Genomic DNA, 14412 nt, shown 5'->3' on the forward strand with positions numbered 1-14412 from the left:
TTCTTTAGTGTTGGGAGTATTAGGTTGGGAGATGGGAAGAGAGAAGTAGAGGTAGAGGAATAGGAGGAAGAGGCAGCAGAGGCTGAGAGGAGAGGGGATTCCTGCGGTGGAGACAAGCAGCCCCTTGACTGGGTGAATGGTGTACTGAGAGCACATGGGTGGTTGGGATGTCAAGTGCAATACCCCCTCCCCCAGGACTTCCTCCATCTTTGCCTAAGGATGAAATCAGCACCAGCTGCTAAAGATCTGGGAGAAAGGGTAGGAGAGGAGAAGGGGAGAAGCTAGTACAGGCCTGGGGGGCCAGCCCTGGGTGAGCCATATCTCAGACTGGCCCTGCAGGGCCCTGTGGGTGGGAGGCTGGAGGCTCCCTGCTGCGAAAATGACTTCTAAATCTGGCTGCGTCTGCCAGCCAGCCAGCCTCAAGACAGAGGCCACAACTACACCGCACCCCCTACCCCATGTTGGGACAGCCTTGTAGGGACGGCAATGCTGGAGAGTGTGCTCAGGTCAGGGCAGCAGCCCTCAGGTTACCACAGAATGCTCCTACCCTTCCACCAGCCAAGTTCTTCCCAGGGAAGCCCCTTTCTGAAGGCAGCTAAGAGCCCCCTCCCCCTTCAGACTCTCAGGAGAGCCCTGGGACTTCCCGAGATAGATCACAAATGGGTAAATGAAACAAAGAATCAGGCCATAACTCTGGGACTTTTCGTCAGGAGTGTGTGTGTGTGTGTGTGTGTGTGTGAGTGAGGAGGAGAGGACAAGGAGAGATGGCTGAACATGAATATGTAGATATTGTGCATTCACTCAGTTATTCATTTGTTCACTTACCCATTGATCATGGATGCCAGGCCCTAGGGACACATAAAAGACTCAGACCTGTTACCTATCTTCAGGGAGTTTACACATCTAGGCTGTATGAGAAACAGGGGAAGGGATTTGGAAGAGGAAACCCACAGAGTCATCACAGTGCAGGCAGTACAATGTAATATATGTTGATAAAGGCATTCCCACAGGGTCTAGGGGAGCACAAAGGCAGGAATGGCTCCCAAACTGTAACTGCTGAGCAGTCGGAATATACCCAAGCTTTTGAGAGACCAGTCACTGAGGGTACACGTTTTAGTGAAGGAGGCTCAGCCTGGATCCATCATCTCCTCTACATGTCCTGGTGTGGGGGCTCCCTCCTTTGAAGCCCCTGGTACTACTTAGCCTCTTTTAAAAGTTCTATTTAACATGGACCATTTTAAAAGTCTTCATTGGTGCATCATTTTTGCTTCTGTTTTATATTTTGGTTTTTTGGCTGCAAGTCATGTGGGATCTTAGCTTCCTGACCAGGGATCGAACCAAACACCCCCTGCATTGAAAGGGGAAGTCTTAACCACTGGACTGCCAGGCAAGTCCCTTACATAAGCTTTTGTGAATCTTTTTAGAGAAGAGTTACTTCATCCATCCATCTATCTATGCATGCATCCATCCATCCTTTTGTTTATTCATCTGTGCATCCATACATCCCACCCATCCATTTATCCACCCATTCACCAACTCATCTGTCATCCTTCCATCAATTTATCCATCTATGCATTCATTCCTTCCTTCCTTCATCCATCCATCCATCCATCCATCCATCTTAATGAGGGCATGTGATGCACCTAGCTCAGTGTTGCAAGAGATGCCAAGATGAACAAAACATTGAGTCCATGCCCTCAGAAAGCTAGAAGCCAATAAAAATACGAATAACATACACAGATGTTCCACCCATGGAGCAGCCAGTATGTGCTGTTAGTGAAAGCCCCGCCAAGAAGGTGCGTCAGGAGGCAAGGCCACTTCGCCAAGGGAAATTAGAAGAGCCTCATGAGGAAGGCCGGAGAAGGCAATGGCACTCACTCCAGTACTCTTGCCTGGAAAATCCCATGGACAGAGGAGCCTGGTAGGCTGTAGTCCATGTGGTCGCTAGGAGTCGGACACGACTGAGCGACTTCACTTTCACTTTTCACTTTCATGCATTGGAGAAGGAAATGGCAACCCACTTCAGTGTTCTTGCCTGGAGAATCCCAGGGACAGGGGAGCCTGGTGGGCTGCCGTCTATGGGGTCACACAGAGTTGGACACGACTGAAGTGACTTAGCAGCAGTAGCAGCATGAGGAAGGCAGCTTTGAGATGAATTTCAGCCAGGGGAGATGGGGAAAAGGTTCATTCCAGGGTGTGGGTGAAGGTAGAGAGGTGGGAGAGCACACAGCTTTCACAGGCACTGGGGAAGGCAGAGTTGCAAGGGGATGGGATCCTGGAATGATGTATGGGAACCACATCATGAAGTATCCCAGGAAAGCAGGGATAAAACATTTGAGGACTTCCCTAGTGGTCCAGTGGCTAAAACCCCATGGTCCCAAGGCAGAGAGCCTGAGTCGATCCCTGGTCAGGGAGCTAGATCCCACATGCTGCAACTAAGAGCTTGTGTGCTGAAACTAAAAGATCTTGCATGCCGCAACTAAGACCCAGCTCAGCCAGATAAATAAATATTAAACAAACAAACATTTGAGCTTTAGTGAGAGGAACTGAGGGAGAGATGAGGGGCAGAGAGGTTTTGTGTGATTCTCTACTGGACCATGAGCTACTCAAGGGTAGTGCCTTTGATTTAGTTCTGCATCGCCTATAAGCTTGGCCTGGAGCAGGCTCTCAATAGATGCTGGCAGAAAGAAGGAACAAATGATAAAACTGTGCCACAGGAACATTGGCACAGCAATTCAGGGTCCATATATAAGGGAGGGGTTGCTGCTGCCTGGTGTGACAGTCCTTCCTCTATGCCCCCCACCTGCCAGGGATGACCCTGCTTCCTTTGCTGGGGTCCCTCCAGTAGCTCTCCCAAGAGGCACCACAAGGTGGCGATGTTCCGAGCGTAGCACTGAGCTCTGCCAAGATCCTTGACACCAGTAGCTGGTGAGGTGCCCTTCAAGAACTGTCCGCAGATGGTCAGAACTTCCTTTCAGCAAGCCTTGAGGCAGAATGAAGAGTTTGTGTGCGGCTGTGGCAGAGGAGTCGACAGATCGTAACCCCAACGATCATACAGGCCTCACCTACAGTATACACTCATTTATCCTCACCTATCCTATACGCTCATTTGATAGGATCTACTATGTGCCACGCACAGTGCAGGCTCTTAGAAAAACAACAGTAATCAAGACACAGCCCCTACCCTCAAGGTAGGGGCTTACCCTCTAGTCCTTTCCAAAACTTCCTTTGCTATCTTTCTCTCTCTCTTTCTTTTACACCCCCCTCCACCCACACACACACAAACACACACACCTGTTCCCCAGGGCCAATCCCCTTGACCTGGGAAGCCATCCCCATGTGAAATCTGCTCTTTGGCCCTGCTCCCCTCTTCACATCCAAGTTTCTCCCTAAGGCTATTGCATGGCCACAGTAGCATGAGCCCTCGGTGCTCCTTCCTGTGATGGCTCCTTTTGCTCTTCCCCTGAGCCCAAGCCTATTCTTTTTCCCCACCTCCGCCACCCACACTACTCTGCCAGCCCTGAAATTTTAGGGCCCTCCATAAATTATACCTGGTATGGGATAGGGCCTCCTAATACCCTAGAACTCTGGAGGCTACAGGAACATGAAGGTGGGTTCACAGAAGGACCCTGGGAGACGCTGGCACCACCAACACAGAGATGAGGGTCCAGAAAACCAAAGACCCCAGAGGCATGCCCTTCTGTGGCTCGGGGGCTCTGCCAGCCAAACCTGTCCCCAGACAGGCTGCCTTCTTTTCTCACCTGCTTTAGAGGGACCTCTCCCTAGTTGCAACTCCACACCGGTTTGGAGGTGAAGCATTATGGGACATTGTCCACTTTCCCATCATGCTCCGGGGCTCCAGTTAGCCCTTGGCGGGTTTGGGAGAGGAGAGGAGGGAGGGCTGGTGCTGAGAGTGGGAGCCAGGCCCGTCGAGGTCCCGGGAGTGAATGCCGCATTGTTGGCCAGGCCAGAGTCACAGATAATTACCTCAATTAGTGACAATGGGAGAGTAATAAATACAGGCTTAGTGTCTCCTACCCCACCAGGGCTCCGAAGATTAATCCAGGCTGACGGGCGGGCCCTGAAAGGCGTGATGGACAATTCATTAAACTCCCCAAATGCCGCACAACCTGGGCGTGAAGGCTGAGTTAGCCCCCTGGGGGCTGCTCCTTTGTCCCGATTGTGTGTCTCCGCCACCGCAGAGCCGAGCAGCCCCCAGAGAGCGGGGAGGTGAGCGGGGCTCTCCCAGTCGGGCCAGGCGGCGGGGGGATTAGGCCTCGGTCCGGCCCTGGTTGCCCTGGCACACCAGCCCGGCCGGGCTGGAATGTCCGTGGCGGGGAGCGGGCCGAGCGGAGGGGCGGGGCCGACAAGGTGGGGTAAGGGGGGCACATAAAACCAGGGGCAGGAGGAGTTAATTAGACGCCAGCCGAGGAGGGCGAGGGGCCACAATAGGGCTGAGGGGCCGCCAGGGACGGCCCCTTCACTTCCGAGGATTAATAGGGAGGAGAGAGAAGGGAGGGGTTCGGCTCTGGGGGAGTAGAGCTGGAGCTTCCCAGGGTGGCACTGCCCCCTCTTGCCCGGCTTGGTACTTACTTGGCAAGTGGTTGGGAGGCAGGGGGCCCTGGCAGCCGGGGCAGGTACCCCCTAGCATCCCACAGAGTGGCTTTTTCTTCCTTGGGTGGTACCTCCATTGGTAGGATGGTTGGGCAGGGAGGAGAGAAGGGACCCTCTCATTTCTCAGGGAGGTAGTAAAAGCAGGAATATTTAGGGGCCCTGTTCTCAATGCCCCACCTCCTCAAACCTACTCTGAGGTGGAACCGGGAGCCTGAAGCTTTACCCTTCCTGATGAGGCTGGTAAAACCAAGTCTGAGGAGGGGCTGGAGCTGGTGTGCATGCATGGGTGTAGGGGCTGCTGTGTGCCTGCACACACACATGCACACACTTGTATGTGCAGACATGCTTGTGCACAGGGCCTGGCATTCAACAGGTCCTCTGTTAATATCTGTGGAGTGAATGAGTGAACTTTGGTGTTGGGTGTGAGGAGAAGCGGCGCTGGGCTCCACCGTGACATGGAGTGAATGGACTTGGGCCCTTTCATTCTGAGCTCCCAGTTATGGCCCAGGGAGGATGAGGGCTCCACCTCTGAGCAGATGAGCAAACGTCCAGGAAAAATGAAGTGGCAGTAGCTCTTTCCCTTTGAAAAGGGAGGAAAAATGCAGTGGCCTCTTGGAAGCCCCACTTCCTCCTGGGCCCCAGGGAACAGGGCAGCCCTGGCTCCTCCCTAGGAGCCACCCCACCCTATACCCTCCCAGGGGATGACAAGGGAGCGAGTTGGCGGCAGTTCCCCGGGCATATTTATAACCTGCTGCTCGCTCACCAGCGTCTGCTTTTAGCCCAGACGGGGGAGGGGGCAGGGGGGTGGTCTGTCTCATGCTGGGCGCCCTGGCTGGGTGTGGAAAGAGTGAGTAAGGGTGAGTGGTGGGCAGCTCTGCATGGATATTCCTGCTCACACCACAGCCAAACAGCTTATTTTCTCCTCATTTTGTTATTTTTCTCCCTCTGGCCTGGAGAGGAGGACTGAGCCAGCCTGAGGTGGGGGGTGGGGGGTGCTAGACCCTGGGGTATTTGCAGCCCCACTGACAGGGTTTTTCCAGGGTGCGTGTGGCAGGGTGTGTGTGGTGCCGGCTTGCTGACCCCCTGGGGACTGTGCAGCCTCAGTCCTCTCAGCTTTTCCGCTCCCCCCAGGATATTTCAGGACCAGTGCCTCCCTCACTCACTGAGCCAAGCCTGTGTCCGGGGTCCCTGCCAGTCTCGGATCCCAGCTGAAGATCAGAGGTGGGCGGGAGGATAGTGACCCCCGCCTGGGCCTGCTCTGGGCACTGCTGCTTTCCTCCCTAGGGTTTACCTGCTCCGTGTGAGGATGGCACATGTGATCCTAATCAATAATTAGCTCCTAGGTAGTGCTTTGCAGATCTAGCCCTTTTGCTTTAAAAAAATTTTTTTTCTTTTGCTTACTTTTTTTTTTTTTTGCTTTATTATCACATGTCCCTTTGAGGACCCAGCCCCATTCTGCACTTCCCTACCCCCTCCCTTGAAGTTCCTGTGGCTGGAAGTAAAGGACTTCCATGCTGAGGACATGAGTATGGGAGTCTGTCTTTAAACTTCATGCTTGTGCAGAGGGCTTTACACTTCATTGAGCCTTCACAGCACTGCTTCCATTATCCTGACAATATCTTGATGTGCCTGATTCCCTGGCCAGACTGTATACTTCTAGCAGGCTCCATGGCTCATACATCACTATATCCCCAGCATTTGGCATATCCCTGGCACAGAAGAGATGTCAGCAAGTGTTCAAATGACCCTGTATTTCACGTCCATGTACATGATCTTGTCTGAACCTCATCACCTTCCTGAAGAAGACTAAGTGCCAGTAATCATCCCTGTTGAATAGACAAAGCAGCTGAAGCCCAGAAAGCTACGGAGTTTTTGAAAGTCTAGTTAGGACCAGAACAGGATTCACTTCTTCCTTGCCCTTCTTCCAGCTCCGGCTCTGAGCAGCGCCGCCCCCCCCCCCCCTGCCGCCCCCAGCTTCCAGGCCTGAAAGCAGATACTCATTCTAGTTCGTAGTGTTAGGAGTTAGGTGAGAGTGGTTGGGGACAGCTGCCAACCCTTTGACTCTTCACCCTGTTGCTTCTCCCCGAATCTGGGTATTGTCTGGCAGGGGCCCACACCTCCTCTCCTGCCTCTGGGGGGATCTAGTAGCTCTTTGGATTATAGACTGGACATTATTGCAGGGGGTTCTTTACTGGACACGCAGCCCTGTCAGGTACCTTCTGCCCAGGATCAGTAAGATTTCTATTCCTCCTCCTCAACTGCCCATCAAAGCTGAACTGGTGCTAGCTTGGTGGATGAGAGAAAGGAAAAGGGATATATCACTGCAGGATTGAGCAGCTCCTGGCTCCACTTCCCTACCCCCACACATATCCCAAAGGCCAACAAGGGTCAGAGTTCACACATCCAGGGAGGTGGGAGGCAGCAACAACAGCAAAGAGTCCTGGGGAGAGGGGGAAATTCTCCAGTAGGCTGGGATCAGTCGTTGCCCTTAGGGGGTGGGGTGCTTCATAGCTCCCCCTGTCCTTCAAGCCCTCCCCTGGGGCGGGGGAAGTGTTAGGATTAGAGACTGGCATTAGAGCTTAGCAAGCAGTTAGTGTTTGCCTGAAGTTAGGTTAAGGCTAAGGTTAGACCTAATCCTAGGGAGAGGGAGTGGATTAGAGTTAGAGAGAGGTTTTCGGGCTGTAGGAGAAATTAGTTCTCCCCTCCGACCTGGTGAAATGCACACAGAGGTATCATGTTGGTGTTGTTAGTAAACAGAATTCTCATTTGGGCTTTCTATGGGAATGGCTAACCTCATGGTTTGGTTATGGACCACAGTTGGGTTTCCTTTCAGTTACACTGGTTAAAGTCTAGCCTCTATTTGGATTCTAACCCTGCTGTTCCTTTCTCCTCCCCCATTATCCTCTCTCAGCTTTTCACCTGTTCTTTGTAGCCCAAGGTTTGGAAGTTGATGTCCTAATGTGGCATTTCCCTGTCCTGGGAAGGAGAGTGGCTTCCCCGTTGCCCAACACCCTGACCACAGCTGGCCCAGAGAGGCTTTGGGGACCAAAACCTCTACACCCATGAGCCACAGTATCCTTTCTGTTTGGGTTTCTCTTTCTTCTTTGGTTTCTTTTCAGAACACCATCATAGCTACCACTCAGTTGTAGCGATTTTCACAACAGCTCTTCTACATAGGAAAGGCAGGGTCTCCAAGTTTGTTTGTTTAATCCCCACTCAGCAAGGCAAAAAACTGAAGTTATGGACTTTCACAGTATCATACAGCCAATTGGTGTTCAAATAGGAAGAAGGACCCTGTAGCATCTTTTGGCTCCTGACTGGGTTCATCTGGAGACCTGGATCCCCAGTGGCCTCATCAGGGTCATCCAAGGGACAGAATGTCAGAGTCCTCTTCCAGAGTCAGGAAAACAGTCCCTCAACAATGTATCCTATTTGTTTAAAGGAGGTAAGCAATAGTGTGTTCTGGATTCAAGGAAAAGCCACCAAGTCATTGATAAAAATAGAGATTTTATTCTGCAGAGGAAGATACTACATTGGTGGGGGGCGAGGAGCCACTAATAGCTACAGTGGAAGGAAATACTGATTCCGGAATGCAAAGGCATCTTGGAGAAACTAGGAGAGACAAAAAGGGGTCAGAAAAGGCTGGAGAGCAAAAGGAGAGAAGAATGGAGAAGAATTAGGTTGGGGAGGGAAGTGGTCTCTGCAAACCAGGCTGGAACCCAGCACAATAAATAGTTTTTATTTACAACAACCAAACTCGTGGCTTTGTATCCACGTTTCAGTGCAAATTATTTACACACTGATGAGGAAGCAGGACAGGAAGAGGGTAGGAGGTGGCTGAGGGAGGCATGGTTCGCAGCTGTTCAATGGCTCCATGACAGAGGCTGGGAGAATGGCGATATTTCTCGCGGGTCCCCAACATCATTTTCCACATCACCACAGCTGCCCTCTCACCCCGGAACCTCCCACTTCAGCTGTAGGTGGGGAGGAGAAAGGCCCTGATGCCAAGGTGTGTGTTCAGGGTGTGCACCCTTGACAGGAGAAGGGGAAGGGCATGTGGGGACCTGGAGAAAACGGAGGTTAAAAGAGAAGGAAGGAGAAAAGCAGGCAGGTCGCTGCGCCCGGTGGAGGAGGCAGAGCTTCGCGTCGGGAGCTGACCCTGATTGGGGAAGGGACCGATCCTTCTCTCACCTCCCGGCCAAGCAGGGGGCAGTGCAACAAGGGGGTCTCCCGCGGAGAGGGAGGGAGGTAGGTCCGGGGGCGGGTCAATCAGGATGGCCAGAGGGTTCATGCCGCCCCAGGCAAGTGGTTTCAGGAGTCCCCAGGTCTGAGGAGGTGGGAGAAATGATGGGATAGGTAGTAGGAATCCCGGAGTGTGGCTGGAGGGACGGGGTGGGCGCAGATCCGGGTCTGAGGTGCCAGTGGTGAATCTGGGGGTGGGCTTGAGGAGAGTGCTCCCAGGGGCCGAGTCCGCGCAGCGCCTCACAGGCACTCGTGCAGTACGCGCGTGTGCGTGCAGTTGCGGCAGCTGACGTGGCAGCACCAGTGGAAGGTGCAGTTGCAGCGCTCGGTGACGCGCTGCGTGCGCGTGCGGTGGCCCCGGCCACAGCAGAGCAGCTCGCAGCCATCCAGCGCGGGCGACGAGCTATTGCAGGCGCGACCCGCCGTGCCCGCAGTACCCAGGCGTCCGCTGTACGTGCAGAAGTTGGGCGACTTCTCGAAGTAGACGAGGTCGTGGGGCGAGGGAGGCTTGTGAGCCGGGTCCTCCGGCTCCAGGCGCAGCAGTTCCGCCCGCGATGCACGGTTGTTGCCGCGGTTGCCGTAGAGGACGCGCGAGGCACCGTCGAAGCGGTCCCGCAGCACGTCGCCCACTGCGCGCAGCGTGGGCAGCCGCATCCAGCACGTGCGCACCGTGCATGAGCCCGACATCCCGTGGCACTTGCACTCCTGGCGCATCTCGGAGAACACGGTCTAGGGAGGCGGGGGGTGGGGAAGAAGAAGAAGAAAGGACGGCCCGGGACGCCGTCAGAGCCAGAGCCACCTTCCCGGATACCGCCCCCTCCTGGTCGTCGCCGGGATCTCAGCAAAGGCCCAGGCCTAGCCGAGCCCAAAGGCAGGGAGCCACGAAATGCCCCGCAGAGATTTGGACACCAAACCCAACTCTGCTCCACCCGGAGAATCTGTCTTTGCTTCTCAGCCTTATTTTTTGAACCTGAACAGTGGCGGGCGTAGGCAACACAGTCCATGGATTACATGACTTCTAACCTCTCCGTTGTCAGACTATCCCTTTCATTCTGTGAATCCCTCCAAGCCCCCGCGCCCTCCGGACGCCCTCGCCTGATTCCTTAGCCTAACCTCTAGCCTTAACACCGACCGTTACTTCCCAAGTTCGAGCTTAGCCTAAGGCAGGGACTCCAAGATCCCTGCCATTCCGTTTCGGGTGCGGACACCCTCAAGCAGGCTCACCGTGCGCCCCGCCTCATTGTTGTGAAGGTTCATGAGGAAGCGAAGGTCCCGCCCCTTCTCTCCCGAGTCCACAAACTCCCGGCCGAAGAGGCGGCCGAAGTCGATGTTGTCGCTGCAGCCTCCCCAGTGCCAATCGGGGCCCCCAGGACCGCGCCGCCGATAGTCGCACGTGCAGGATTCGATGGAGCCCTCTGAGCAGGAGCGCGCCACCGAGTGGGTGACCCCGGCCGAGGTGATGGCGAAGATAAATGCAGTTTCCCGACAGCCTATTGGGGATGGGAGAGGGGATCAGCGAGGGGGCACGCGGGGTGCAGCCTGCACCTTCAGGGGAGGCCTTGGGACCTTTGAGTCCCACGCCCTTAGAGTCCTGGAAGCCTGGCGACCGGCTGTGTTGGGAAGTTGGTCTCCCCGCGAAAGCACGTGTGTGGGCACGCTACCTCGTCCACACTTGTAATCACGCTTTACTGAGACTCCGGGCTCATTTTGACTTCTCGGTGCAAGTGGGGCAGCCCCGGAGGGAAAAGAGAATAGAGGGGAGCGGAAGAATTCTGCACCGCCAAGAACTCTCCAGCTCACATCAGCGATGCAAGCCTTGCTGGGCTGGAGGCAAGAGAGCAGCCTCGCAGGCTTCTTTTAGAGGGACTGCGGAAAAGTGGTGGCCAGTGAGCGTCCACCATTCAGCACTCCCTTTCGCTGGGGCAGTGGCTCAGAAAAGCTAAGCTTCTTGCCCGAGGCACATGGGTTGAAACCTCCTGGTGGAACGAGTCTGGCCCAGAGCTAGTGCTGGCATGAAGCTCTTGGCAGGCTGATTCTGTGACCCTGCAGATGCCCCAGACATCTTCCCTGCACTTGCCCGCCCGTGCCCTGAGGTGACCCCGCGCTCCCCTGGTCCCCGGAAGCATCAACTTGCGGGGTACCCACCTCGGTTGACGATCTTGCCGAAGAGGTGGGGCCCCGAAGCCGTGGGACAGTTCCAGCGGCGGTTCCGGAACTGCCACTTGCACTCTCGCACAGCACTCTGCAGCCCCCCGCTCACGCTGTGCAGGATCCCCGGGTTCTGGCGGATCAGCCGCCGCTGTTTGCGGCTCAGCAGCTGCAGACTGGGCTCGAGTACCAGCTGCAGACTCTTGGAATCGGTCAGCAGGTTCGTGGAGGAGGCTACGTTCACGATGCCCCTGGTGAGATGCATGAGAGGAGTTCAAGCTCTGGAAGGGGACCTGCACCCTAACCCTAACCCTAACCAGAAAGGTCATGCTCGCTCTGTCCTCTTCCTGGAGCTATTTGCCCACAAGAGCGGGGAGAAATCAATAATAAGGTAACAATTCCGCGCTTAGGCACTCACTAGTTTGAAAGGACTTGGCTTTCAGACTTTTGTGTTCCCAGGAATCTTAGGGCTGCTCGGGGACTGCGGGCTGCGCCCGGAGCTGGACAGCGGAGGGATGGAGAGCCCAGGGACTAGATATTCACCTTGGCTCTCAGAGCCTGTTTCCGGACAGTCTGGCTCGCAAATCCTGGCCTGCCGTCCATGCCCACCCAAGGCGTGAAATGCTTGGGAGTTCCACCCGCTTATTGGCTTCTTTCGGAGTGCACGCCTGGCCTTTCTCTCCAGAGGCTGGGAAGCCCTGTAGTGTGACTACCACCGTGAAGCTCGTTTGGGGGTTCTTGGAAGACGGGCAATGCTAGATGAGAGAGGGCTCCCCTCCTGGAGTATCGTGGGCCGCCGGACGGACCATTCACCCCACTTCAGCAGAGCTGGAATTTCTGGACCAGCTCCGCTCCAGAGCGCCCCTCGGTGTCTCAAAGGGAAGTCAGAGCGCTGGAGGAAGTCTGTCTGCGGACGGATCCCAGAGCGTGGGAGCTGGATGGGGCTGGCCCCTGGCTCTGTGCCCCGAGACAAGTGGCGACCCCGCACCAGCTCACTTACCACCATCGGCCACTGCTGTTGGCGGCCAGGGCTGCAGGCAGAGCGGCCAGCGCCAGCAACAACGCAGCAGAAACCCAGCAAGGCAGCAGCGCCCAGTGCCCCATGGCCTGCCTGCCCTTGCCCGCTCTATGCTGCAGTTGGGGCGGCTTTGGCTGCTGCCCGCGGCGGTGGGACGGGACGCGGCGGTGGCGGCAAGTGGCGAGAGTTCGCAGTCTGGCTCTAACAGCCCTGGGGGCGGGCGACCGGCTGCATGGCTCGCGGTCCCAGCTGGTGGGCTGAGGCAGCCACGGCGGGCGGCACCGCCTCTTATAGTTGCGGCGCTGGCTGAAGTGACGATAGGAGGCTGCCCCGCCGGCCGCACTGTGGCACCAGGGCGCACCGGTCAGGGGCGCAGACAATGGGCAGCGAGCGGGGCCGTGGCTCCCGCCCGTCTGAGGCGAGAGCTGACGGGCTGGCCGTCGGGGCTCACCCCCGCCCCCTGCCCGGTGGCTCCCGCCTCCAGACCTGCACTGGCCGCCGACCCCTCCCCTTGGGACGCCCTCCCACGCGCGCCCGCCTCAGTCCTCTCCGCGTCCGGAGCCCGTCGGGGACCAGAGTCCGCCAGGGGGCGCAGCGACCAGTGTGCTGCGGGGACAAACGGCTAGGAGCTCAGCCACTTCGCTGCCCACTGTGGGGCTGTCCCTTCGACGTCACCCCGGTCCCCCATCCTGAGTGGAAGAAGGAAAGCTGTGGTTCTGGGCAGCAACTCTGGGGAGACGCCTCCCTGCCCATGAACCCCCGACGGCTGAACAGGGAAGGAGAAGGGGGAGACGGGTGGGGTTCGGGCTGTGGTCAGGGAAATCCCAGGGGTGGGTTGGGGTTGGGGGATGAGCTGAGCACACAGAGCCCGATCATGGAGAGAAACCTAAGGCAGCAGAGGTTTGTACTTGTGGGAGGAAAGAAGTGCACAAATGCCTGCCAGTGTGTGCATTAAGTGGGAGAGTTGTAAATGAGACTGCATGTGAGAATGTGCATACACCCATGAGTGTGTGTCCTCATGTACAGAAACTCCATGTTCTGAGGAGGGATTTTAGGAGCCTTTCTCAAGAATCTTGGAATTTAGCTCAGGTCAGAAGGCATCATCGAGTCATCTTGTCACAGACACCCTCTGGGACAGTGCATCATCTCCTATGTGTCGGGAAGGGGGTGGGCAGGAGAGACCCAGAAGGTTGACCGAGGAAGTGTCTGGAGCTGTGTGTGGAGGTGGGTGGATGAGTAGGAGATTAAATATGCATATATGTGTCACTCTCGCCCTGTGTACCTTGTGTCATCCTATAGTGTGTCACCCCATGGCATGTGTCAACCTGTGCATGTCACTGGGGGCACGGAACAAAACCTGTAACCAAGGTGGCATCATAATGGATGAGGCCTGGAGCAGCGGTGACTCTGAGACTGGGCTCAGAAAAGACAGGCATTAGACTAGATGTCAGGTGTGTGTGTGGAGGGGCTGGGAGCAGAAGGGCTGCTGACTAAACTGAACCCAGAGCAGAGAACCTGTGCATCCACATTTCTGCTTCTTTCTGAAAATTTCCACCAAGTTTCTGTCTTCTCCACCTAAAACTCTGGCTCTCTTCACTCTCACCATGCTGGGATACCTAACCCTAACACGCCTCCCTACATCCTCTCAGCTTCAGGGCCCCTCTGCCTCCTATGGAAGGAGTGGCTGCTGTTCCCCGTGTGGGGTATAGGGGGCACTGCCAGCCTGGTTATCAGGCCCCGCCAACACATGCAGTTTGCCCCTGGAAGAGGAGGATCTCCTCCTTTACATCTCTCCTCTCTCTCTCCATTTTACAAAGGAAAAACTAGATTAGGCAGTTTTCCATGGGCCTCGCAGCTAATAAAGGGATGAACAGTAGAGCCAGGTTAAAACCCAGACTGTTCTGACTCACACCCCATGCTTTTTCCACCTTAATGGCTGCTTGTGATTGTACAGCAGTAGCAGGCTGGGGGCCCTTCACCAAACTGGGAGATAAATAGCAATGGTCTTTAGGATCTTCCTGCCTCCATTTTGATCTTCTCTTTTTTCATCTTCCCTGACTTTAGGATGTTTTTTTGACTGAGTAATGTATCAGGCCTGGTCCCAAAGAGTTCCAAGCCCAGAAATGATCAGGCCTCCCTGCCAGTGCAGGCAAATCACTCTAAAGAATAAATGCCTAATAAGTTTAATGAATCTTCCTGGGGCACTTCCTGGGGCATTTTAAAAGGATGCATATTACCCAAATGAAACCTGATGGAGGTTATTTTCCAGGGGAATATCTTTCCCAGGCCCTTTGCCCCTCCAAGGATTTGACCCTGAGGGACAAGGTGTACTGGCTTAGCATCTTCCAAAGGTCTAAAAGCCAGTGGCCCCTGTGGAGGCCACCCAGCAC

General features: G+C 55.4%; 1 protein-coding gene across 1 annotated transcript; it reads right to left on the bottom strand.

The window, feature by feature from the left end:
* Nucleotides 1-8114: 8114 nt before the first annotated feature.
* On the bottom strand, nucleotides 8115-12823 carry WNT1 (Wnt family member 1). Its single transcript, XM_061416273.1, has 4 exons — nucleotides 12005-12823; nucleotides 11002-11255; nucleotides 10081-10346; nucleotides 8115-9585 (listed from the first exon to the last, which is right to left on the bottom strand). The coding sequence occupies exons 1-4, from the start codon at nucleotides 12106-12108 to the stop codon at nucleotides 9097-9099; spliced, it is 1113 nt and encodes a 370-aa protein (XP_061272257.1). The 5' UTR covers nucleotides 12109-12823; the 3' UTR covers nucleotides 8115-9096.
* Between the last annotated feature and the right edge of the window lie 1589 nt (nucleotides 12824-14412).

This window comes from Bos javanicus, chromosome 5 (genome assembly GCF_032452875.1).
Source record: "Bos javanicus breed banteng chromosome 5, ARS-OSU_banteng_1.0, whole genome shotgun sequence".
NCBI lineage: Eukaryota > Metazoa > Chordata > Mammalia > Artiodactyla > Bovidae > Bos > Bos javanicus.

Coding starts and splice junctions, on each gene's coding strand:
- WNT1 (XM_061416273.1), bottom strand. CDS start 12,108: ATGGGGCACTGGGCGCTGCTGCCTTGCTGGGTTTCTGCTGCGTTGTTG. Junction 11,256..12,004: donor AACAGCAGTGGCCGATGGTG/GTAAGTGAGCTG, acceptor GCATCTCACCAG/GGGCATCGTGAACGTAGCCT. Junction 10,347..11,001: donor CGGCAAGATCGTCAACCGAG/GTGGGTACCCCG, acceptor CATCCCCAATAG/GCTGTCGGGAAACTGCATTT.